Genomic DNA, 26412 nt, shown 5'->3' on the forward strand with positions numbered 1-26412 from the left:
AACGATAAACAACAAGGGCAACAAAAGGTAAAAAATAGCCTCCAGGAGCAGTGGATTCATAGCACAGGCACTGAGCCCCAGCCCTGGAGGAAAAAAAAAAAAGTCATGATATATTTTTTGATGTATTTCTATACAAAAATGTGTCATGATTTTTCCAACACCCAATATAAACAAGTGGCAGCATGGTAGCTATGTATAAGCTTTAGTCCCCTGATTCTGGTCTCTAAACACCATTTCTCAATAAAAGAACTATAAGGAGAAATGGTTGATTCCTGGTATGGAATGTAAAATATACAAAGTAAACCTGGATCAATTTATTGTGCCAGAAAGTATAGCCATATAAAAACCTACTTGGATAACGTCGTAGGAACTTAACAGGTAGAGTGCACTGTTCGCATTCAGGAAGCTCTAGAGGTAAACTCTAGCACTGAATAAGAAAAAAGAGGAAGCAACCCAGGTGTCCAACAACAGATGAGTGGCTGAGAAAGTTGTGATACATACACACACACATACACACACACACACACACACACACACACACACAATGGAATATTACCTATTAAGAATGATGTATTCACTTTCTTTAACTCATCTTGGATGGAGCTCAAAGAAATCATTTTAAGTGAGATCACATTAAGTGGATATGGGATGATCTCACTCATGGACAGAAACTGAGAAATAAGAACAGAAAAGGGAAACACAGTGTAGAACTTGGACTGGGATTGGTGTATTGCAACAAAATAAAGGACTGGGGGTGGGGGGTGGGGAGGAGTGCTTTCAGGTCCTGGTGGATGATGGTGTTGGAGGGTCTAGGCTGGAGGTAAGAGTGTTTTGCAAAAAATTGAGAAGTTTTACACATGTACCAACAACTGTATTTAGTGTAAACCATTAATCCCCTCGAATAAAAATTTTTGAAAGGACATACTTACTGTGAATTCATCTCCTCTACTAACTGTGTGAGCTTTCTCCAGGGATTATATTCAGAGTCAATGCTATAAAGCCGCATGTGCAAGGCTAACACATGGAACAGTTGATCTAAATAAAATGAATAAAAGTAATAAGTTTAAATTGTTTCTAGAACAATGTTCTCACAAAATTTCTTATTAATAATGAAATAGTCCCTATTTTTATTATTGCAATTCACCAAGTATGAATTACTCCAAGTTCTCTGTTAAGGTAACCTCTGAAATGCATACCCAAGTGATTTCTTTTTTTTTTCTTTTAAAGATTTTATTTATTTATGAGAAAGATAAGAGGAGAGAGAAAGAACCAGACATTACTCTGGTACATGTGCTGCTGGGGATCAAACTCGGGACCTCATGCTTGAGAATCCAAAGCTTTATCACTGTGCCACCTCCCGAACCACATCACAAATGATTTCTAATAGAATCAGAACAGTTCTTTTATTATTATTATTATTATAATTATTATTATTATTATCATTATTTACTTATTGGATAGAGACAGCCAGAAATTGAGAGGAAAGGGGTGATAGAGAGGGAAAGAGACAGAGATACACACCTGCAACACTGCTTCACCACTTGCAAAGCTTTCCCCTTGCAGGTGGGGTCTGGGGGCTTGAACCAGGGTCCTTGCACACTGTAACATGCGCTCAATCAGGTGCGCCACCACCAGGCCCCTGAATCAGAACAGTTCTTATACTCAGTCTTAAGATAGGAACGGCTTGTTTCTTCATCTTCTGTTACAGACATACTTTTCTTGGCTTTATGTTTCAAGCTTGTCAGCTTTAACTTCTCACTATTGTGGTCTCCTCTTAAGCAAACTACATACACTGCCCTAGATAATATCATCAATAGTATTCATATAAACACTACTGGATGGAGTTCTGGTTTACCAAATATCTTCCCTAAATTCTCTTTAAACTGAACTGTGACTTCTGTGTCTTTTAATTCAACATAAAGAAAAAAAAAATAAATGAAATGAGAGTATCACAAAGGAGTATTTCAGCTATTTTCATTTCCTGTCTCTACACCAAAGCATAGCTTTCAATGAAATTCTGCTCATGACAATCAGAAGAAATACTTTTGTTTAAAAATATTAATTACTAAGAAAAAAATCCTCAATTTCATTTTCACATGTTCTTTTTTAAGAATTTCTGTTACTAGTGACAAGGATTTGGTTAATCTGCCATAAATACTCCATGTATTTGTCAATCAGAAGTCATTCTCTAGAAAATCACAAATACTTGGGGTTATTACAAATTATGTTGCTCTGAATATAGGTGCACAGAGATCCCTTCGGATAAGTGTTTGTTTTTTAGATAAATCTCTACATCAAAAGCCCCAGATCTGTCCATATCCTCTCCCCACCTTTGGATAGGGTTGTTTTTTTGTTTTTTTGTTTTTAATTAATTAATCTATTTATTTATTCCCTTTTGTTGCCCTTGTTGTTTTATTGTAGATAGCTGAGTATTCATCATTCTTCTAAGACTAACCATTTAAATTATATAATCACTACTAAAACTGACATAAAAAGAATTTAAAAGAACCTTAATGAGCAGTAGTTTGCATGTATGCACTTTTTAAACTTACATTAGAAAAGAATTACTTTTAGAGTGGGAGTAGGTAGCATAATGGTTATGCAAAGAGACTCTCATGCCTGAAGCTCCAAAGTCCCAGGTTCAATCACCCATACCACCATAAGCCAGAGCTGAGGCAGTGCTCTGGCATTTAAAAAAAAGAAAAGAAGGAAGGAAGGAAGGAAGGAAGGAAGGAAGGAAGGAAGGAAGGAAGGAAGGAAGGAAGGAAGGAAGGAAATAATCATTTTTAATTCATCACTATTTAATACTTACTTAAACAAGATCTTTTGCCAGTTGTGCTTGCACCACCTGAACACAAATTGCCTCCTCGATGAATTAACTCAAGCTCCAAATTGGTTCTGTAAGTAAGGTTGAAGTAACACTTTTTAACTCATAGATATGTCTGAATCAACCTAAGTAATAAAGTTTAACTCTATTATTTATGTAACCATAATCAACTTTTGCATAACGGGGAAAAAAGCACAACAGTTTATCTATTCTTACTCATATGTTCATATCTATACCTGTAAAACGTTGCACATTACAGTATAAACTCTTGCCAAATCCCAATTATTGGCAAATACTGAAAACTAGGCCTTAAGGAGAAAAAAAAAAAAATGCAACAAATTTCATAAACCTGCATTTGAATCTGAGCAACAAAGTTGTACTTCAACTTTTAATCACTGAGTAGTTATATTAAAACACAAAGACCAATTTTCCTGTCAGAGAAATGGTTATCACTCACTGGAGCTAAGATGGTATAGAAACCAACAGTGAAAAACCAAATCACCAATGTCAAGGTAGCTATGTGCAACATGTGTAATTAAGGCTTTTTAAAGGGCTTCTAAAATTATAATTTTATTAAGATACACTGTAATTTGACATTGCTAAACTTTAATAGTTTATATAGAGCTGAAATTACAATATATATGTAGCAATCATTAGCCTATAAAATAGCATCAATTAGTAAAATGATAATTAAAAATCAAATTGATGAGGAATCTAAAGATTTACTGAAAAATAACAATATAATTTTGCCAAAATTTTAATTCCATGATAATTTAAATCACACTTTTAAACAGTATTATTAAATACCTTTATTTGTCACAACTAAAATTGAATAGGCTACTTTATATCCAACAAAGGCATTTGACACTAAGCAAGAATCTCCTATCTTTTTTTTTGGGGGGGGGTGTCAAGATTTCAAGCTTACTCTTTGCAAATAACTCAAGAATGGATATTATCCTACTTCATTTAAAACAAAACATTTTAAAAGGCTTTTGGTGTATTTTGAACATGGAATTTTTGACTGCTATTTATATATATATATATATATTTGTTTATAAAAGAAAACTATCCAAAATATTAATATTCCTTAGTTTGTACTGCTTGCCACCCATTTCTAAAGGAATGCTTTAGTCCTCTGGGGGTGGTGGGGGGAGGAAGCAATTTAACACTGATAATGTTCCTGCTCAGAGCTCCATCTGGTTGCTGCTGATAAGGGCATCTGTGTGACAAGGGAATTTTCTACCCTTCAGGCGATTTGCATTGCTCACTGAACTTCTAAAAACCTACCAGCAAGGAAGCAGGGACAAGGATTTCATATTAGTGGACAGAAAGCGAGCGGAGACCAGCATGTGTTCCTTCATCAGGGGAATATAAATGAGATCAATACATTTGTTTTCACAAATCTTCTGTTGCCTAATCTGTAGAAAAAAATTAATGGCTATATTCTCTTATAAAAACTAAGATTTCCTAAAAGATAGTATTTTTAAAAGAGCTAACCAGAAAGACTGTCAATTCTTATAAACAAATGTCAGAACTAGAATGTCAACTTTTTTTCCAGCATAATTTGCAAAAAAAAGAAGCTAACTAAAATATAAAGACAAGAACAATTCTGTATATTTATTCATCACATAAAATGTTTAAAAGGACGACAAACATGTTACCAGGAGTTTGATTTTTAAAGAATACTTAAAAGGAAACTATTAAATGTAATTAATTGTTTCAGATTATGGTTGGAAGATTTCTATGTATTCCTTCTGACTTAAAAAAATAATAACAATAATGAAAAAAAAAGTTCCCAAGGTTTAGCAGCATGTAACAAGATGTAAGACTTTTAAAATCAGTATGCTAGAAACCCTAGCCATCAATTTTTCATCTCATTTTATTTTCTTTTAAATTGGCTATTTGAGACTTGCTATACACACACACACACACACACACACACAGCGCATGTCCCATATCTGATCTTCCTTAGCTACTGAAATCATGACACAATACTCTATTTCTGTCCTCCAGAATGGATGATATAAGAAATAAAGATGTGCTGTAAGCAAACATTCTCTGGGCCTCTTTGTTATCCAAAAACAGCAAACTCTATTTTCTTTATCTTTTAACACAAATACATTCAAATTAGTTTGAAAAGAAGAGAAAAAAAATCTCTGTATCTGAAAGAATAAGGAAAACTGCTTAAAGTCTAGCATTGTAGTCACCTAGATATGTTCATAGAAAAACTCTATGCTTCAGCTTCTTGATATTATTTTGCTTCCCCTCCTACCCCTTTTTCCCTGTCCTTGACACTAACTTCTAGTTGGAGAACTATAATCTGAAAAACACATAGGTGTATGCCTGTATACATACAGAGACAATCCATTACTGTAGTGGGAGTTTAAGCCTACCATAGTACTTCTCAAAGAAAAACTATTTTCATCCATATCAAAACCTTATATCCTACAAGAGCAGCTTTGACTCACTCAGGAGTCAATGGAAAATAAACTCCCTTTTCTTGGGATAAGAACTGGCATTTGATTTCCTCATCTTCCTTTTTTGAAGTTCTGCAGTATTTTACATATTTTTAAACAAACCATACATATTTACACATATTACTTTTATATCTCCAAATTAAACTTTAGATTTCTGGGGAACACAGGACATCTGCGAAACACAGGACATCTGGGATATAGTTCCTAAATTCCTAATGAGATGCAAAAAAGAAAAAAGAATTCTCAGGAACTGACAATCTCTTTGTTTTGGTGGTGACAAAGGACCTAAATTGAGAGTGAAAGTATTTTGCAGACACCTGTCATGGGGAGGTAAGAAATTGTACCCATGTGTCAACAACTATACTGTAAACCATTAAGTGACCCCCCCCCAATAAAATAGTAAAAGAAAAAAATAGTATCTTTAATCCCTAAAATTTATCGTCTTTCTTTTACTGAATCTTCCTGTTATTCCATTAAACCTAACAGTAAAAGAAAAAAGGGGGCCAGGATGTTTGGAACTTTTTGTGAAAGAGCTTTTCATAGTACAATTTTATTTTTTTTAGCAAGCATTCCTGTTATCTAAAAATGTAATTTGTTTACAAAGTTCAAATTTATAATCCAACTAATAGATAAGGTGTGGTATATTCACTCTTTTAAAAAGTTTACCTAATGGAATTTAAAGATGTCTCTCCACTTAAATCTCCGTTACGTTCACCTTTGTTTTGTTTTTTTAAGTTCATCTTTCATTTCAATGTTTTTCACTGTATAAAAGCCAAGTGCCTACTTAGAAATACCTCTACGATACCTCTACGATGTATGTAACATGATTCCAAAATGTTGGGAAAGCGAGTTGTTAAAATTACTGTCATCAACTTTTTTCAATCATAAAATAATGAATTGTGTTACAATTTAAAAAGTTATCATGCCCAAATTTAGCATTTTAGGTATTTGCAACAGAATCCTTTTTGGAAATATATTAAAATTTGAATACAGTGATTTTGATTAATTCAAATGCAACAGAAAGATGTCATTCCAATGATCTCTTCTCCGTCATCTCTTCTCTTGTCATCCTCCGAAAAAGGCAACCAGTGGCACACCTGATTGAAGGTACACATTACCTGAACAAGGCCCAGCTCCAGCAGCGCTCCCCCTCCCCCACTCCTACTCCCTACAAGAGAAAAGCTTCATAAATGGTGAAACACGACTGCAGGAGTCTTTCTTTCTTTCCTTCTCTATAGCCACCTTTCAATTTCTCTCTCCTATCGAGATGAGAGAGAGAGAGAGAAAGAAAGAAAAGGAGGGAGGGAGGGAAAGAAGGAAGGAGGGAAGAAAAATGACTGCTGGGAGCAGGGGATGGTAGTCTAAGCACCCAGCCCAAATAATCAGCCTGGTGGCAAAATTAATCAGTTAATTTAAAAGTGAATGCTTTACCTAATGGAAATGAAAAATATTTTCTTAAATCCTGTACAGTCTTACCATATGAATAAAACAGTAAAGAAATACTTATAACCTACAAAAACGTATTATACTTTTATACAAGTATTTTATACAAGTATTATACAAGTATTTTATACAAGTATTTTATACAAGTATTATACTTAATAGCTTTATAAGCTAGTTTCCCTATTAGGCATATTTTGATTCTAAATGTCAAAACAATACAGTTCCTCAGGAGTTGGGCGGTAGCGCAGCAGGTTAAGTGCACACGGCGCAAAGCGCAAGGACCCATAAGGATCCCGGTTCGAGCCCCCGGCTCCCGACCTGCAGAGGAGTCGCTTCACAAGTGGTGAAGCAGGTCTGCAGGTGTCTATCTTTCTCTCCCTCTCTCTGTCTTCCCCTCCTCTCTCCATTTCTCTCTGTCCTATCTAACAACAACAATTTAAAAAAAGGGTGTAACAAAAAGGAAAATAAATAAATATAAAAAAAATTTAAAAAAGAATACAGTTCTTCAAAAACAAAACACTTACTAGGGACTGGGGAACAATATAATGGTGATGCAAAAAGACTTTTATGCCTGAGGCTCTGTGGTTCCAGGTTTGGCTCCCACCACCACAACTAGCCAGAGCTCATCACTGCTCTGATATCTCTGTATCTTTCTCTCTGTATCACTCATTAAGATTAATAAATTGGGGCAGGGGCAGATAGCATAATGGTTATGCAAAGAGACTCTCATGCCTGAGGCTCCAAAGCCCCAGGTTCAATCCCCCACACCACCATAAGCCAAAGCTGATTAGTGCTCTGGTAAAATAATATAATAATAGGGATTCGGGCGGTAGCGCAGCAGGTTAACCGCAGGTGGTGGTTCCCTTAGCACAAGTGCAGTATCACTGCTCTCTGGCCAATTTTCTCTCCATTCTTCTTCTTCTTCTTCTTCTTTTCCCCCCAGACAGAGCAAGAGACTTTTCCATCTATGGAGCTGCAGCCAGGTGTTGTGGTACTCTTGAGTCGTGCCAGGGTTCCAACCAGGGGGCTTTCCACATGATAGACAGGTAAGCACCCTACCAAGGGGGCTATCTATCTCCTGGCTCCAGAAAGGACATTTTGATTATTATTCTAAGTACACACTTAGTAACTAGCACTTGACACCTGTCACTGATTCTGTTTAAAAAGCAAACTAACGTGCTAATCCAATGTGTCCAATTACCACAGTAAGCTTTACTCTGAATTTTTAGAAAATATGTAAATCAACAAAATAAGAAACTAAAGTCACTACTAAATTAAGTCAAATCACCTGTCTTATCATACTATAGCGAAATTCCAAAGTATAAGTAATTCTCATTCAGCCAGGATTTTCTCATAAAGTTAAGACTAACAAAATCCATAATGTAAGTAAGTGAGCAACAGAAATGTCTGCATATATATGATGCATATGCACATGTGTGTACATAAAGCTTACCTGAGCATAACATAGAAAGTATCGGAGTTGGTTTACTTTCACTCTAATATTCTACAGTATTATTGATACAATACTGTATAGAAGTTTTATAAACTCTTGAAACCTTGAAAAAAAATCTATTATATTTCATTTAGTTTTAAAGTATATTTCATTACAATTCAATAACTGGTTAACTCTCCAGAGGTAAAATGTTCAATTAACTGTCATATTTTCCTAGCAGCATACTGGGTAAATAATAACTCTGGAATGTGCAGAACAGAAAGTTACTTCAATCCATCAGTTCCCTGTACATCGGATGATCCCTCTGCACTCTCAGACCAACGACTGACCCGTTTCATTCTCCTGAGCTAACTTGCTTGCTACAGTGTTTCCAAGTCTGGTTCCATTTTTTTTCTTGGGTTCTAAATAATATATATATAGTTAATTTATTCTTTTTGAAACTTTAAAAAATATATCTTATTTATTTATTTATTTATAAGAAGAGTAGAAGGAGACAGAGATAGAAAGAACTAGACAGCACACTGGCACATGTGCTTTCAGGGACTGAACTCAGAACCTCATGTTTGAGGGCCCAATGCTTTATCCACTGCACCACCTTCCCAGCCCACTTTTTTGCAACTTTTATTACAGGAAAAGGGCAAAGAGAATGCCCATGATGAAATGCATGCAAATAAGGGACAGCAACTGAAAAACCAGACCTCAGTTTTGGAGATCTGAGTTCTAGTTCTACTCAACCATTATTTGGTACATGACTTCAAGTCATATTATCTCTAGCTCTTACCTAGTTAGTACTACTTGGACAAAATATGAACTATGTTTCTAGAGATCTCCATGGGTAAACAGTATCATGCTACCCAAAGTATCTAAAAGTTCCTAATGTGCTTGCTTTTCAACTGTATTTATTTGGTGGTTCTCTGTTTTTACTCAACTAAAGTTTCTAAATTTCTTTTTTAAGACTTATTTATGAGACAGAGAAAAAGAGAGAAAGAGAGAGAAGAGAGAGAGGAGGGGAGGGGAGGGGAGGGGAGAGGAGAGGAGAGGAGAGGGGAGGGGAGGGAGAGGAGGGGAGGGGAGGGGAGGGGAGGGGAGGGGAGGGGAGGGGAGGGGAGGGGAGGGGAGGGGAGGGGAGGGGAGAGGAGAGGAGAGGAGAGGAGAGGAGAGGAGAGGAGAGGAGAGGAGAGGAGAGGAGAGGAGAGGAGAGGAGAGGAGAGGAGAGGAGAGGAGAGGAGAGGAGAGGAGAGGAGAGGAGAGGAGAGGAGAGGAGAGGAGAGGAGAGGCCACATGATGCCAGGGACTGAGTTCAATATCCCATGCTTTTAAAGTCCAAAGCTCTAGCTAGGCTACCTGCTAGACCACAAGGTTTCTATATTTCTATTTGAAATTATTCCCTGAGTTTTGAATAGCTACTCAGTCAATTATACCAATTATACATGTAAGATAAGAACTATTTACCTCTCTTTTCTTGAGCCCTCTGCTAGCTATTAATAGACTTAAAGCATGCTCAGTGCTTTGCTTCCTCTCCTTTATCTGATTTCCCAAACCACCAATAGTCTCCTAGAATATTAGGAAATTTTCCACCAGTTTTGGGGGCTGGGCAGTGGTACACCCCATAAAGGGTCTCATTACTATGCATGAGGACCCAGGTTCAAGGCCTGTGGCCCTCACCTGAGGGAAAGCGGGGGAAGCTTCTTTTGCAGTAGAGTTGGGCTACAGGTACCCTCCCCCCCCATGTCTCTGTCTCTAACAAGGGGGAAAAAAAGGGAGGGAAGGGAGAGGGGATGCAATGAAGGAAGAAAAGTGGCCACTGGGAGCAGTGGACTTGTCATGGAGGCACCGAATTCCAGTGATAACCCTCATGGCAAAATAATAATAACTAAATACTGAAAATAAATCTTTCACTAGATTAAAACAAACATATTTTCACTGTTATTATCTATAAAGTAGAAGTGTTTACTATTTTAAACAGTGGTGTGTGTCTGTCTCTCTCTCTTTCCAGAGCACTGCTCAGCCCAGGCTTATGGTGATGCTAAAGATTGAATCCAAGACCTCTGGGGACTCAGGAATGAAAGCCTGTTGTGCTATTGCTGATCCCAACAGTGATATTCATTCATTCTTTCTTTCTTTCTTTTTTCCAATAGTGATTTCTTAACAACACGGTGTGTGTGTGTGTGTGTGTGTGTGTGTGTGTGTTTTGCATGTACACACATATACTCATCTGCTTTCATTTTTTTGTCCCAAAATATTCACAATACACTTTTTCCCAGTATACTATAATGCTTAGTAATACACATTCCAGCATCTCATTAAAATAAAAGCTCTCCAGAAAAATGAAAAACTATACATTTATAGCCATAGGAGGTTATATAAATGGCAATAATAAACATAATTCAAATAAATATGAATATCAATAAACAAAACAATAAAAGCAACCACTAACAATAAGTAAATGCAAAAAGTATGTAATGTATATACCTACCTAGCAACAGAATACATAAAGAGAAAATCATTGTCTGGTGAGCCAGGGGTCTTGCTATAGTCTCTGTATTTCTTCTGAGTGGTATTTTTTATGTCTTTCATTACAGCTTCCATTTCTTTACTTAAGTTGGTTTCTGACTGGAAAATGTAAGAATATATATCAAGCTTATTTATATTCATTTTCTCTAGTAATAGTCTAATATGACAACATGAACACATTAGGAGATTGAAGTTTAAAAATCAATACAGACATATACTATCTATTATATTTAATGCACAGGTAACAGATAAATAAATATTTCTCTTAATTTTAGGGTCTCCTACCCTAATTCTATACTGTGATTGGTAATTTAACCATGGATTAGCCACAGTAACTATATTCTGAATAAATGAATGAGTGTTGTTAATACCAATATATGAATAGTTCCATGTTTTTTTTTAAAAAAGCTGATTTTCATTTATTTTTCCAATGTAATATTAGTGTCCCTTTTTAAAGCATATTTTAAAGCTAGAGGAGCTTCTAAATTTCAACAGAAATAACACAGATGCTAAAATTAGTCTTAAGCTAGAAAGAGAAAAATTTTAAGAGATCAATCTTAGTGGATTTAAACTATGAATTGCTGCTTCAAAGGCCAAATACTCAGTTTTCATATATTTATTGCATAAACTAGGCAGAACTATAACTTCTCCCAGGGACTGTATCATGAATCTATAACAAGCATGAAATACGTAAGTGCTGTTTAAGCACAGAATTAATCTAGCAGAGAAAAAAAGATAATATCTTACATCGAATTATACAGTTAAGATAGACTGACTTGGGTGAGGGAGATAGCATAATGATTATACAGACAGATTCTCAGGTCTGAGGCTCCAAAGAAAGGGTCGATCCCTTGTACCATCATAAGCCAGAGCTGAATAATGCTCCAGTGAAGGAGAAAAAGGAAAGAAGAAAAGAGAGAAGAAACACTGACTAAAGTGAATGATTCAATGACATATAAAATGCTTTCTATTATTCATGTAAATATAAATTTTTATGTAGATAAAATGTGTGTATACATATATCATCATAATCTTAAAATACCTAGTTTTTAAAACACTGGGCTATGCTCTATATAGGCTGGTACACAGAATTTGTTCATTTGGCTTTCTTTTATATTTTAACATCCTCAAAGAGTCAAATCATATCTAACATTAAAGGATTTCATGATCTAAACAATATATACTAAAACTGTAACAAGTAATAGCGCTGGTGGTACTCTGTTCTATTACTTTCCTTTTTGTTTGTAATAACCTTATGGTTACAGAAGCGAAAGACCGCTAAAAGCAATTGTACTAGATGTATAAAGTTGCAGAATAATTTAGGAACAGAATGAAAATGACAGCTGAAAAGCAGAATGGAGGTAGCCAGGATATTTCCGCCTTACACTGATGCTTACTGGGAAGGCGCCCGGCCGACCCTGCAGCTCCTTCACTTCCTTTATGAGATCCTGGATGCCTTTGCTACTAGCACGTTGCCATGGGTTATTTTCCACATTGCTTCCAGGATAGCAGGGGAGAACACTGTTAGCAAACTGCCTACAGAGAGGACATGTGAATTCTCCTTTGTCCACTGAGAAGCCTTGAAGAACCTGGTCATTCTAAAGGATGAAATAAGCACAGAAATGTATGCTATACAATGTTACAGAACACAAAATTTATAACATGTCTTATAGGAAATTAAAAAAACATACTAAAAAATACATCTCTAATATATGTCACAAAAACTTAAAACTCTCATTTAAATGTTGAGATTTACCAATCATTTCATTTTTTTTTTTTTAGGCACTGTACTAGGATTTTCATCCAAATCATTTCTTGACAGTCATAGAATACTTGCCATTATCAATAGTACACCTTTTTCTCAGCATAAAAACATTCAAATAATGGTGTCATGTGAAGTCTGGGCTTGAAATACAGAAAAATTCAAAAAGAGAGTAGGTAAAGTAGATCATTTCCCTCTTAGCCCATGTCCATATTTTCTTAATATATGTGACTAATGAGAAGGTTGAGGTAAGAGAGAGGTAGTTTTAAGAGTAATTCAAACCTCAACCTTGTGATGTATCTCCTAAAATTTCTAACTGCTGGACACAACTGGCTGAATTTTATGTGGCAAGTGCATATAAGTTTCGGGGCCAGGTGGTGGTGTTCCTGGCTGAGTGCGCACAATGAGTGCACAAAGACCCAGGTTCAAGGCCCCCAGTCCCTACCTACAGGGGGAAAGCTTCACAGATAGTGAAACAGTGCTGCAAGTGTCTGTCTACCCCCCCTTAATTTCTGTCTCTATCCAAAATAAATACATAGATAAAAATATTTAAAGAGAAATAAATCTTAAGGCAAAAAAAAAAAAATCAGGTTAAAAAAGTGCATATAAACTGAAAGAGCTGGGGGTGGGGAGGGAGAGGTGATGGTACACCCTGTTGAGCAAACACGTCACCAAGTCAAGGATCTGGGTTCCAGCTCCCACTCTCTACGTGTGTGTGTGTGTGTGGGGGGGGTGTTGATTCACCAGCGAGTCTGTAGATATCTGTCTCCCTGTCTATAACCCCCTTCAATTTTCTCTGTCCTATCAAATAAGAAAGGAAGAAAAATAATTAAATAAAAAGGAAAAAATGGCCACCGGGAGTGGTGAATTCACATACAGCCCCACAGGTAACTTTGGTCACAAGTTTTAAAAAAAAGAATACAAAGTTTAAAGGGTTGGATGTCTGTCTGTCTCCCTCTTCTCTATCTCCACCCCCTTTAAATTTCTCTCTGTCTCTAATAAATAAAAATTAAAAGAAAAGAGTGTGGGGGTAGATAGCATAATGGTTATGCAGAGACTCTCATATCTGAGGTTCCAAAGTTCCAGGTTCAGTCCCCCATACAACCATAAGCCAGAGCTGAACAGTGCTCTGGTAAAATTTAAAAAAAAAAAGAAAGAGAAAAAAAGAAAAGGAAGAGAAGAGAAGAGAAGAGGAGAGGAAGAGAGGAAGAGAAGAGGAGAGGAGAGGAGAGGAAGAGAGGAAGAGGAGAGGAAGAGAGGAAGAGAGGAAGAGGAGAGAAGAGAAGAGAAGAGAAGAGAAGAGAAGAGAAGAGAAGAGAAGAGAAGAGAAGAGAAGAGAAGAGAAGAGAAGAGAAGAGAAGAGAAGAGGGGCAGGGCAGGGCAGGGCAGGGCAGGGCAGGGCAGGGCAGGGCAGGGCAGGGCAGGGCAGGGCAGTATGGTGGGTTGGGGAGGTAGCTAAGTGGACAGAACACCCATCTTGCCCTGAGTCTCATTGCTAGCACTCCATATGCCAGAACAGTGCTCTGTTCTCTCTCTTTCATAAAAGTAATTATGAATTAAGAATTGTGTTGCGAGGCGTGATGATGTACAGTGTACTCACTGACACGTGAGCAGTTCCCATTATGTACCAGGATGCCACAGTTCTCTTCTGTCCCTCCCTCTTCCTCCTTCCCAGAGTCCTTTGCTTTGATGTGATACACCACTCCCAGTCCACATTTCATTCCTGTCCTCCTTCCCTGTCCCTAACATTAAGCCCCACTTATATGTGAGGGAGGGATCATTCGGTCTTTCTCTGCTTGGTTTATTTCACTTAACATGATATTTCCAAGTTCCGTCCATGAAATGACCTCATCATTTTTAACAGTTAGTAATATCCCATTGTGTGTATCACACACACACACACACACACACACACACACACACACACACACACACACACTGTTTTAAAGAGGTGGCAAGTGAGCTAGTTACCACGGGAGGACACTTGCTTTGCCACGGGCCTGGAGTCCCTGGTACAGCACGTGGCGGTACCCACAGTACTGGAAGGAGTTTTGGTGCCATGATGTCTCTTCCTCTCTGTCTCTCTCTTCCTTTCCTTTCAGTCTGAAAACAGTAGCCCAAAGTACTGAAAACTAGCAACAACAACAAATTAGAATACAAATAAGTGAAGTAGCTAAATTAAAAAGCAAAATGGGCAAGATACAAGAATGTGAGGATGGGAAAGAATTAAGACACTAAGAAAGATGCAATGGCGTTAAAGAATGAGAATGTAAGAATCTGAAGAATGACCATGTCAGATCATAGTAAGATATTAAAGCTGGGGGCCAGGTGGTGGAGCACCTGGTTAAGTGCACATGTCATAGTGTGCAAGGACCCAGGTTCAAGCCCCTGGTCCCTACCTGCAGGGGGGAAGCTTCACAAGTGGTGAAGCAGGTCTGCAGGTGTCTTTCTGTCTCTGTCCCTATCATCCTCTTCTCTCTCAATTTCTGGCTGTCTCTATCCAGTAAATTTTTTTTAAAAAATATATTAAAGCTTAATAATTCTGTGCTAGAATAGCAGCTTCTAAATAGAAGATCTAAAATTACTGCTGTGGAAATCAATGACCAAAGCAAAATGAAAAGTGAAATTTATAAAGCTGATTATCTTTGTCAACTGGGATGCGTATATACTGTTAACACACTTCATGCCTGGACTGATATACATACATACACTTTAAAAACTGTTCCCATCAACTTACCCGTAATGACTCCATATAAGATTTATGACAATCTATATGAAGTGTATGCCCACAGGTTTGTACATAAACACCTCCTTCCCAGCCAATTGATACTGCCAAGAGACAAGAACTCTTTAAAAAAAGAAGAAAAAAAAAGATAAAGAACAAAAGACAGTTAATTTCAAAGAAGCACAGACATTAATATTATACACATAAACCTGTGCATGATTTCATATTGTTACATTAGTGAGGGGTTTATATCTTTGTGATTAAAATAAAATCTAAGATGGCGCTAAGACTGTAACTTCAGATTTGTAATACCATAGGCTTTTAGTTCCCAAACATGTTTGAAAGAATGAAAAAAAACAAAAGATATTTTGAATAAGACGGTCATCTCGTATTGCATGAATTTCTTTCCAACATAAAAAGTTGACCAAAATATCATTAAGCAATAATAAACAGAATTCCAATATTAAATCAAGATTCTTCATGAGCATATGAAAGCTGACAAAATCAGAACACCTTCCTAGCTGAGCTGAAGATGTGTAGCAGAACAAGTCAAATGCTCACAGCAGGTGAGCTGGCTTCTACTGTTACAAATCAGAAAGACAGCAGGAGGTCTGTTTATTTCTATTTTACATTTTGGAATTTCTTAAAGGAAAAGGAGATTTTGGTGTATTCATTTAGAATGGCTCCTAGTCAATTAATAAGAGCACTGTTCTCTTGGAAAAGCATTTATCTTTCAAAACTGGGAATAGTAAGAATTTGCCTTTGTAACTGCTAGATTTTTATTTTAATTTCCTCAAGTCAAAAGGAAAAAAAAAATCCCTCAGGAAGACATTACTAGCATAAGACTAATATTTTCAGAAGGCTTCAATGCATGTCCACTGCTATGTTAAATACTTATCAATCATCACAAGCTCTATTTGTACTAAAGCTCTATACACTTAACAGTACTGCCCTTCTTTACAAATTAAAATTAAAAAATTACTTGTAACTTATAAATCATACCCTTTTAACTTCCCACTCAGGATAACTGAGTTCAAACTCAAGTTCAGGTTCCCTCCCCCCCCTTTTTTTAAATTTTTATTATATTTATTTATTGGATAGAGACAGCCAGAAACTGAGAGGATGGGGGAGGTAGAGAGGGAAAGTGAGAGACACCAGCAGCCCTGCTTCACCTATTGTGAAGCTTCCTCCCTACAGGTGGGTTCCAGGGCTTGAACCTGGGTCCTTACAGACTGTAATATGAGTACCACCTGGCCCCCAAGTTACCTCTCTATTTGTCATATCTGCTGTAAATAAATTTAATAGCAAGTGTACTGCCATAAGAGTAAAATGCTTTGTCAAAGCTATAAGAAAGCATGCATTTGACTATGCTAGTTTTTTGTTTTGTTTGTTTGTTTTGTTTTTTCTGAGCCTGACATCTGATATGCAGGTGGATCCAAGTTATTGTCTGGGGTGATGATGTCATGGCTGGAAAAAGGACCTTTGGAATATAACTAAAATAGGCCTACTAACTATCTACAGAATGGAGACCCCCCACCCCCACCCCACCAACTCTTCATCTGCACTATTCTAGCCCTTAGGTCCATGACTGGTCAACAATTTGTTTGGCTTTATATGTTAACTCTTTTTTCAGCCACCAGGTTCGAGATGTTAACATGATGCCAACCAGACTTCCCTGGACAGACTGACCCCACCAATGTGTCCTGGAGCCCCGCTTCCCCAGAGCCCTGCCCCACTAGGGAAAGAGAGAAGCAGGCTATGAGTACGGATCGACCTGTCAATGCCCACGTTTAGTGGGGAAGCAATTACAGAAGCCAGACCTTCCTTCCACCTTCTGTACTCCATGACCCTGGGTCCATACTCCCAGAGAGATAAAGAACAGGAAAGCTATCAGGGGATGGGATGGGATAAGGAGTTCTGGTGGTGAGAACTGTGTGGAGTTGTAACCCTCTTATCCTATGGTTTTGGTTTTTTTTGTCAGTGTTTCCTTTTTATAAATAAAAATTAGAAAAAAGAAAAAAAGCATGCATTTGACCTGAAGGGAGCAAGATCTACACCACTAAACTCTATAATCAGGATTAGCAGCCATTGATAGTAACTTAAACAGCCTGCCTACAAAAGGTTGGTACTCTGTGATGAATTATTAAATAAAAACTATTTTTAAATCCAGTAAGCATTTATAGTGCACACAACAAGTACTAACCCCTTGGAAGGGGGGGGGGGTTTAAGGGAATTATAGCATAAATGTAAGATATGATCCAAGACCTCCAGAATCATATAACACAGGAGATATAGGCATACATTCATTAAAAAAAAACTATGAAAATACATAAAGAGATACTCTACTTTCTCACTCCACTATTGGATGGCCTCTGCCCTTGAAACTATTTTACTCACAGATCTAGGTTACATTTTAATTGAATCAAGTGATTCTTGTTTTTAGTTCTAGGATTCATCTCTACTTATTTGCTCCAAAGCGATTAAAAGTGAAAACCAGGATTATAACAAGAATATTAGAGGCGGTAATAATTTTTACAGAAAAGAACTTAACATAATTTCATTGTTTTCTTTGAAATGAAAATGTTTATTTTCTGACTAAAAAACTACATAAATACTCTGTAACAAAATTCAAAGAAACCATAAATACAAGGTTTAAAGGTATGGAAGAGGGACACATAAATGCAGATATACATGGACATTTAGACAGGATTTTTTTTTTTAACTCTTCTGACCATATAAGTAACTATGATCTTCAAATTAAACCGAACTGTGTTTATAAGGACTAACCTGAGCCCTCCTAAATGGGCTGCCTTGAATAAAAAGCTGTTCATATTTACATTGACCTTTATTACATGCAAAATAAACTTTTAAAAAATCTAATCTGTTGAGTTTCTATATCAAAGTCCAACACAAGCCTTCTTTTATGCTTGAGGAGACTCAGCAATTGGGTATTTGTTTGGCGAAATTCACAGTTACGAAATGGCAGGTTCAAGACCAAATCCCAAAGTGCTTCTCACTGGGACTCTTTCCATGCTATCCAACACCTGCCTAAACCAGAGTCTTCATCTCCAGAGCCTACCAGCAGCCTTCTCCTCAGTTCAGATCGTCTACATTCCATTGATTCTTGTCATCGCTCTTCCCATCTAATATTTTAATTAAGTATTCCACCTTTTTTGTTGTTGTTGTTATTGTTGTTGTCATTGTTGGATAGGACAGAGAGAAATGGAAAGAGGAGGGGAAGACAGAGAGGGGGAGAGAAAGACAGACACCTGCAGACCTGCTTCACCGTTTGTGAAGTGACTGCCCTGCAGGTGGGGAGTTGGGGGCTCGAACAGGGATCCTTAGACTGGTCCTTGTGCATTGCACCACCTACACTTAACCCACTGCATTACAGCCCGACTCCCGTATTCCACCTCCTATCTATCCTCTAGTTCACTCTATTTAAGCCAGTATATTGGGCATAAGAAAGAACTCTATTTGGGCATCTATCAAGACAATTATCCCATAGGAGTTTAAAATAATGCCTTATATTTTAAATATTTTAAATTACCATAGATTTCATAATCTAAGATGAAGTTGACCTAAAACTGAACAGGCGAAAAGAAAACCACACTTGATAATTAACTCATGAGACAAACTTAGCAAATGTATACAAACTTAACAAACATAAATAAAAATAAAAATAAAGTAAAAGGAGGGGCCTGGGTGGTGTACCCAGTTAAGTGCACACATAACCATGCTCAAGGACCCAGGTCTGAGCCCTGTCCCTGCCTGCAAAGGGAATACTTCACAAGCAGTGAAGCAAATCTTCAGGTGTCTCTCCCCCACACCCCAAATTCTTTCTGTCCTAACAAATAAAATAGGAAGAAAAAAATGGCCACCTGAAGTCACCACTTCGTAGTGCTGGCACCAAGCCCAAGTGACAACCCCAGGGAGGGAGGGAGGGAGGAGAAAATAAAGTAAAAACCGTATTTATGCCATATCTAAATATATATACAATTATTATTTATACTCCACTAAACTGAATGTATATACCACACAACAAAAAATATTTAATGCCCAGGAGATAGTAAAGAGAGTATATCAGACTTTTATGTCTGTGGTCCACAATCAGTTCCTGGCACCGCCATATGCCAGAGATGAGCAGTGTCTGGGTGTCTCTATCTCTCTCTCTCTCTCTCTCTCATTCTCCTGCTTCACTGAAGAAAATACGTATCTTTTTAAAAAATCTTAAACATTGGTATCATATTTATAATGTGAAAGTTTTATTTATTAGCATTTCCATGTCTTTACTAGGCACATAATGTTTTGTTCTAGGAGAATTTCAGATTCGACATATGAATAGCATTTGGTAGAAGAAAAACTTATAAGGCAAAGCTTTGGGGAGAAATAACCATCAAGTTTTCAAACAAAATCAGTATTTGGTAAAAGAGTACTTACATCCTTAAAATAACGCTGTAGTAATGAAAGTCTCACGTCATGAACTGCTGCACAGGTATCCCAAGGATAAATCTGTTCCTCTTCAGTAACAGGCAACTTTTTTGGCTCAATGTTGTCACGGCATTGTCCCAAAACTACATTTACAACAGAGAGATCATTAAGTAACCAACAAATAGACATTAATTCACACACACACACACACACATACACACACACAACGGCCATTTACCATGACCACATGAATGTTTAATGAACTACAAAGCAATTGTATTCTAGTTCTCTTTTACAGAGTAGTTCTCTTCTACGTACGTTCAAATATGCTGTTTTTTTAATACTAAAGTATGAGCATGAACCATTGATTGGATGGATGGATGGATGGATGGATGGATGGATGGATGGATGGATGGATGGATGGATGATGAAGGGATGGATGAAGGGATGGATAAATGCATGATAGATAGTTTCTAAGTTCTGTCTAAAACCCTAAGAGTTATGACTCTCCATTTTTCAATAAACTTCATGTCTAAATATACTATTTCTCACTAAAAGGAAGTAGATAGGCTTGTCTCTACAGTTGAATCCATAGTTGGAGAAAAGTCTAGAATGAGTCTAGAATTGTATGTAATAAAAAAATTGAAGGAAGTATACAAACATGGTAGTACAGGCTATAAGGGCTTAAAGGACTTCCAACTGACCAAACTTGAGAGAATTTAAGTGGTGAAAAGAATAATGATAAAAATAAAATTATAAACTGGGAAATGTTATGCATGTACAAACTATTGTATTTACTGTTAAATGTAAAACATTAATTCCTCAATAAAGAAATTAAAAATAACATATTCATCGATACTGGCAGGGAACATCCAGTAACCTATTTCTGGAATTAAAAGGTCTCTAGAATTTAGAACAATTAAAATGCCAAAAGGTCAGTTATTAGCAATATAACATTGGCAATATACTATCACACTTAATGGGAAATAGATGTGTAAATAAAGATCTCTCTTCTTTTCGCCAACAATAAGTTCAAAGAAAATAAAATCAATCAATCAATCAATAAATAAATAAATAAATAAAGGGGTTTTGTTAGATAAATCAGTCCTTGCTACTTTTAGACCAAAAAAAATCACTTAATATTTAGATTTATTAATCTATTCTACATATCTTGGATTTCAAATATCCTGCTGAAAAATTACTTTGATTTTACCTGAAGAAGCTTGCAGCAGTACAACCAGTCCTGTCGGCCGATCTTCAGAAGAGGGGCCACTCTGTCCACAAATAACACAGTCATACACTGCCTCAGAAACTTGGGGCTCTGCTGCAGTGATCTCCATAGGAATATCATTCTCAGGAGAATCTGAGGAGGGAAGTTACAGTTCTTTATTATTAAGGGGGGAAATTTGTTTTTTCTCTCCAGTGAAAATGTGGGGGTGGCAGGCAGGTGGTGGCACACCTGGTTGCATGCATGCTAGAATGCACAAGAACCTGGGTTCCAGCTCCTCATCCCCAGCTACAGGGGGAAAGCTTTGCAAGTGGTGAAACAGTTTTCCAGGTGTCTCTCTATATCCCCCTTCCCTCTCGATTTCCTGCTGTCTCTATCCAATAAAGAAAGAAAGAAAATTTAAAAAAATAAAGAAAATGGGGGGGGGGTCAAGTTCAAGTAATCTTGAGCTTCAATACCAGTAAATTTATGTAATAATAAAACTATGGGGAAAAGTAATTTGCTAAAATAAAATACTTACCTAGAAAAAGACAAAAAGTACAGTTGGTATGAGAGACTTGAAATAACATGACTAAATACATGTCTGCTGTTGTATCATTTGCATATAAAAATGAAACCAAAAAAACACAGAGGCAGACATTTGTATGAAAAAAAGAAAATTTCACAATAACATATTTTAAAGAAATAAGGGAGAAAATAATTTAATTTTCTTTGGGGCATCTTTAAAGGAAAAATTAATCTTCATATCCTTTAAAAAATATATTTGTTTGTTAACGGGGGAGACAGGAGGGTAGGAGACAGAGCATCATTCTAGCACGTACACTGCTGGGGATCAAACTCAGGATCTCATTCTTGAGAGTCCAACACTGTATCCATAGCACCGCCTCTTAGACCACTCTAAGAGAAGTTTAGAATGATAGGGCAGTTCTTAGGATGGAGAAAACGGCAATATTTACCAGGAGATGGCAGAGGAACAAGCTATTTCTCATTTATCTTCAGGTCTAGTGATTTTATCTTAGCAATAATAATATCTACATGTATTTATATAAGGAATTATTTATATGCAACTATGTGTTGGTAAGAAAAGTTTCTACAGAGAATAACAGTAACCTTCTCATTGATATAGCATTAATTACAAGAAATAAAACATTGAGTCAATAATTACTTCCAGGTAAAGACTCTTAAAAATTCATGAAGATTAGTGGTAGTATCCAAGTTGGCAAAGAAATGAATAGAAGGAACAGGAAAACAAGAGATACTGAAGTGATTTATGACATGTTTAAGAGATGACAGCATATCTAGATAAATATGTAAAAATACACGGTGGAAGTGGAGGAAGATATCAAGTGTAAATGTTTTAATAATAAATCATGCAGATAAATACATATCTGACATTTACTGACAGTAGCTGAAAGAAAATACAAACCAGAACTTCACACAATGCCCAGCACTAGTAGAAATTAAAAGAAGGAAGCTAATAAGAAAATCTGAGGGGGAAAAAAAAATCTATTATATACAAATAGAATTGGAACAAAAAGTTCTGACTCAACAAAAGGATGAATATGGGATGATAGTAAAGATCTGTGGTAAACATAACTGGAGAATCTTTTACAGGGCTCTGGAGGTGGTACAGTGAATAAAGTACTGGACTCCTTGGCATGAGGTGCCAAATTCAATCTGGCATTATATGAACCTGAGTAATGCAATGGTTCTCCCTCTCTCCTCTGTCCTCTCTTGTCTCTCTCTCTCTCTCTTTCTCATATCAATAAGAAAAATCTTTATAAAAAAGATAAAAAGAGGAGGAGAATTTTTTTTTTTTTTTTGCCTCCACGTTATCGCTGGGACTCAGTGCCTGCACTATGAATCCACTGCTCCTAGAAGCTACTTTTTCTCTTTTGTTGCCCTGTTTATCATTGTTGTTGGATGGGACAGATAAAAATTGAGAAAGGAGGGGAAGACAGAGGGGGGAGAGAAAGAAAGACACCTGCAGACCTGCTTCACTGCTTGTAGGGAGCTGGGGGCTTAAACCAAGATCCTTACGCTGGTCCTTGCACTTAGTACCATGTGTGCTTAACCTACTGAGCTACTGACTGCCCAGCCCCCGAGGAGATTTCTTTATATCAACCTATGGAAAACAACCTAAGTGCCCATCCACTGACTTCTAGATAAAGAAGTTATGGGATATTTATTAATAGGACACTATTCTATAATTTAAAAAACATGGTATTATATCCTTTAGGATAATATAGAAGGAATAAGCAGTGATTTACTAAGTGAAATAAGTAAAAAGATGAAAGACAACTACCAGACTGTCTCACTCATATGTGAAATAAAGATGATCAAAGCAAATGAACTTTTGAAAAAAATTAAATAAATGAATGTAACCAAACTGTCTCTTGGACACTGTGAGAACTACACTGAGATGGAACATAGGACTTCGGTGGAAAGTGTGGTAACTCACATACACCAGGTGTGGGTTTGAAATATTACAATTTTGTGTTTCACAAAAGTAAATCACTAATAAAAATTTAAAAAATTATAAGTATATAAATACCATATGGACTGAGTAGTATCAAGAGGAAATCTTGATACGATTATCCCTCTGTTTTAAGGGTATAAAAGGAATAATAAAAAATACCAAGAAAAGTATTGACATCAAAGTTATATACTAAACTTAAGTACCACTGGTGACTGTTATCAGACGTAAGCTAAATCTGGGATGGACCCCTCTGCACACATCTCCTGGATATTACTTCTATACGCTTCTGGGCACAAAAGTGCACTAGAATGTTTATGCATATCTGAACGCAAAAATGTATGGATACCTAAACTAGATGTATATATTTAGCTTATTTTCTTTTAAAACTTTGTTGAGAAGTTTTTAAAATACTTCCTGGAGGGGGGTGGGCGGTAGTGCAGAGGGTTAAGCGCACATGGCACAAAGTACAAGGACAGGTATTAAGGATCCCAGTCTGGATCCCCACCTGCAGGGGGGGGTGGAGTTGCTTCACAAGCAGTGAAGCAGGTCTGCAGGTGTCTATCTTTCTCTCCCCCTCTTTGTCTTCCCCTCCTCTCTCCATTTCTCTCTGTCCTATCCAATAACAACGGCATCAATAACAACAATAATAATAACCACTATAATAATAAATAACAATAATAATAACAACTATATTTTTTTTAAAAATCAGGGCAACAAAAGGGAAAAAATGGCCTCCAGGAGTGGTGGGTTCATGGTACAGGCACTGAGCCCCAGCAATAATGCTGGAGGCAAAAAAAAAAAAAACAAAGATAGCAGTTCAAACCCCCAGCTCCCCTGCAGGTGTCTATCTTTCTCTCCCCCTCTGTCTTCCACTCCTCTCTCCATTTCTCTCTGTCCTATCTAACAATGACGATATCAATAACAACAACAATAACTACAACAACAACAAAAAAAAGGGCAACAAAAAGGAAAATAAATAAATATAAAAAAATTTTTAAATGCTTTCATGCTTGAGGCTCTGAAATTCCAGGCCGAATTCCCAGTACCACCATAAGCCAGAGCTAAGCAGAACTCCAGGAAAAAGAGAGAGAAGATGAGGATGAGGAGGATGACTGACTGATTCTGGCTAAACAAAGCCTAAAATTGATATTCAGTCTATTTCTTTAATGTCTGTAAAAGATTATTTGTAGTACTCTGTCATCTTACATTGAAATGGCATGACTTTCACATGGCAAAATTTTTAATACTAAACCAAATAGATGTGAAAAGTATACTTGATTTTAGGAAATACTAAAGGAATTATAGAAGGAGGACTCAGTCAAAGCATCCTGAAGCTACTACATTCAGGTAGGGCCAGCTGGAGGTGTCCCTGGTTGAGTGCCTGAGAAAGGACTTGAGTTCACGGTCTCTGCCAACACCTGGGGGTGGGGAGAGCAGGCGTCTCTTTCTCTCTCCCTCTCCATATCCCCATTCCCTCTCAGTTTCTGTGTCTTATCAAATAGAATGAGGAAAATTCTAATAGATTAAAAAAAAAATCGTAGAATAATTTCATATGGAATCAGGGAAAGAAGATGCATATTGGTAGATTCACAATCTAAAGTCGGTAACATAAGACCACAGACAGAGAGCACTGCATTGCTACTTTCAGGAAGCTCTTCCTTTTCTTGTCTTTTTTTTTTTAATTATCTTTATTTATTGGATAGAAACAGCCAGAAATCAAGAGGGTGATAGAGAGGGAGAGAACAGAGAGACACCTGCAGCACTACTTCACCACTCCCAAAGCTTTCCTCTTGCAGGTGGGGACTGGGGGCTCGAACCTAGGTCCTTGCACATTGTAATATGTGCACTCAACCAGGTGCACCACCACCTGGCCCCTCAAGAAGCTCTAAGAATTACAGGTACTTGACAACAGAGCTGAACTGAGAGTGCATATGGTAAACAGAGCTCTGAACTAATAGATTTTGACTTACCAACATCCATTGCAGTTTCCATGAAACTTTTCTGTCGTGAAGCAAACTCTGCAAGCAATTTCTGCTGTCGCTCTCTAGCCTTTTGCCGCCTAGATTAAACAAAAATAAAGTAGTAAGTGCCAGGCATAACTAAGATCTAGCTAGGAGCATATAATATATGAAAAATCCCTGGCATATAGTTGAAAGCTTATTTCCATAAACTTCATGTAAGACTTATTTTACCTTCACAATCTCATGCCAAACACAAAGATAAAATCAAAATGAATTAACAACTTGAATACAAAATCTGAAACCATAAAATTCCTAAAAGAAAGCATAGATGGCAAGCTTTGCCAACACTGATATTAGCAATGTTTTTCTAGAGTCAACCCCAAAAGCAAGGATAAAAAAATAATAATAAGCAAATGAGACTATCTAAAACTAGAAATCTTATACACAGTGAAGGAAGCCATGAACAAAAGAAAAATACAGCCAACTGACTAAAGAACATTATATGCAAGTCACCTGACAATGGGTTATTAATGTCCAAAATAAATTAGCTCACGTAAAATGATTAAAAATGGGCAAAGAAATTGACTAGATATTCCAAAAGAAAATGTACAGATTCTCAGACCAAATCAAATCAATGGGGTTTACAGTCAACAATATTTATACCCCTTTCCCATATTAGGGAGCTACTCTTTTCCCTGATGCAGCTTTCTGGTCCTTTCCCCAGCCATGACAACATCTCCCCAGACAATAACTTGGATCTACCTGCATATCAGATTTCAGGCTCAGGGAAAAAAATAAAAAGAAAAAAAAAACTAGTATAGCCACAGGCCCTTTGGAATATATGCATACTAGCTATCTACAAAATGGGAGTACCCCCAACTCTTCATCTGCACTATTCCAGCCTTTAGGTCCATAATTGGTCAACAATTTGTTTGGTTTGGTATATTAACTCTCTTTTCAACTACCAGGTTCCAGATGCTAGCATGATGCTGACCAGACTTCCCTGGATAGACAACCCCACCAATGTGTCCTGGAGCTCCACTTCCCCAGATCCCCGTACCACTAGGGAAAGAGAGAGACAGGCTGGGAGTATGGATCGACCTGTCAACGCC

General features: G+C 37.0%; 1 protein-coding gene across 4 annotated transcripts in view; it reads right to left on the reverse strand.

Moving 5' to 3' along the window:
- Nucleotides 1–26412, reverse strand: part of UBR3 (ubiquitin protein ligase E3 component n-recognin 3) — a 154336-nt gene that overhangs the window by 18623 nt on the left and 109301 nt on the right. For 3 of the 4 annotated variants that reach the window (XM_060177740.1, XM_060177741.1, XM_060177739.1), the window contains exons 24-31: nucleotides 25310–25398; nucleotides 20846–20995; nucleotides 19642–19775; nucleotides 15214–15324; nucleotides 12100–12312; nucleotides 10677–10813; nucleotides 2813–2898; nucleotides 930–1035 (exon numbers count right to left, since the gene is read on the reverse strand). In XM_060177740.1, coding sequence (XP_060033723.1) covers nucleotides 930–1035; nucleotides 2813–2898; nucleotides 10677–10813; nucleotides 12100–12312; nucleotides 15214–15324; nucleotides 19642–19775; nucleotides 20846–20995; nucleotides 25310–25398 — 1026 coding nt within the window. The remainder of the gene's footprint in view (nucleotides 1–929; nucleotides 1036–2812; nucleotides 2899–10676; nucleotides 10814–12099; nucleotides 12313–15213; nucleotides 15325–19641; nucleotides 19776–20845; nucleotides 20996–25309; nucleotides 25399–26412) is intronic. The other variant, XM_060177742.1, reaches the window with a different exon arrangement.

This window comes from Erinaceus europaeus, chromosome 18, assembly GCF_950295315.1.
Source record: "Erinaceus europaeus chromosome 18, mEriEur2.1, whole genome shotgun sequence".
Classification (NCBI taxonomy): Eukaryota; Metazoa; Chordata; class Mammalia; order Eulipotyphla; family Erinaceidae; genus Erinaceus; species Erinaceus europaeus.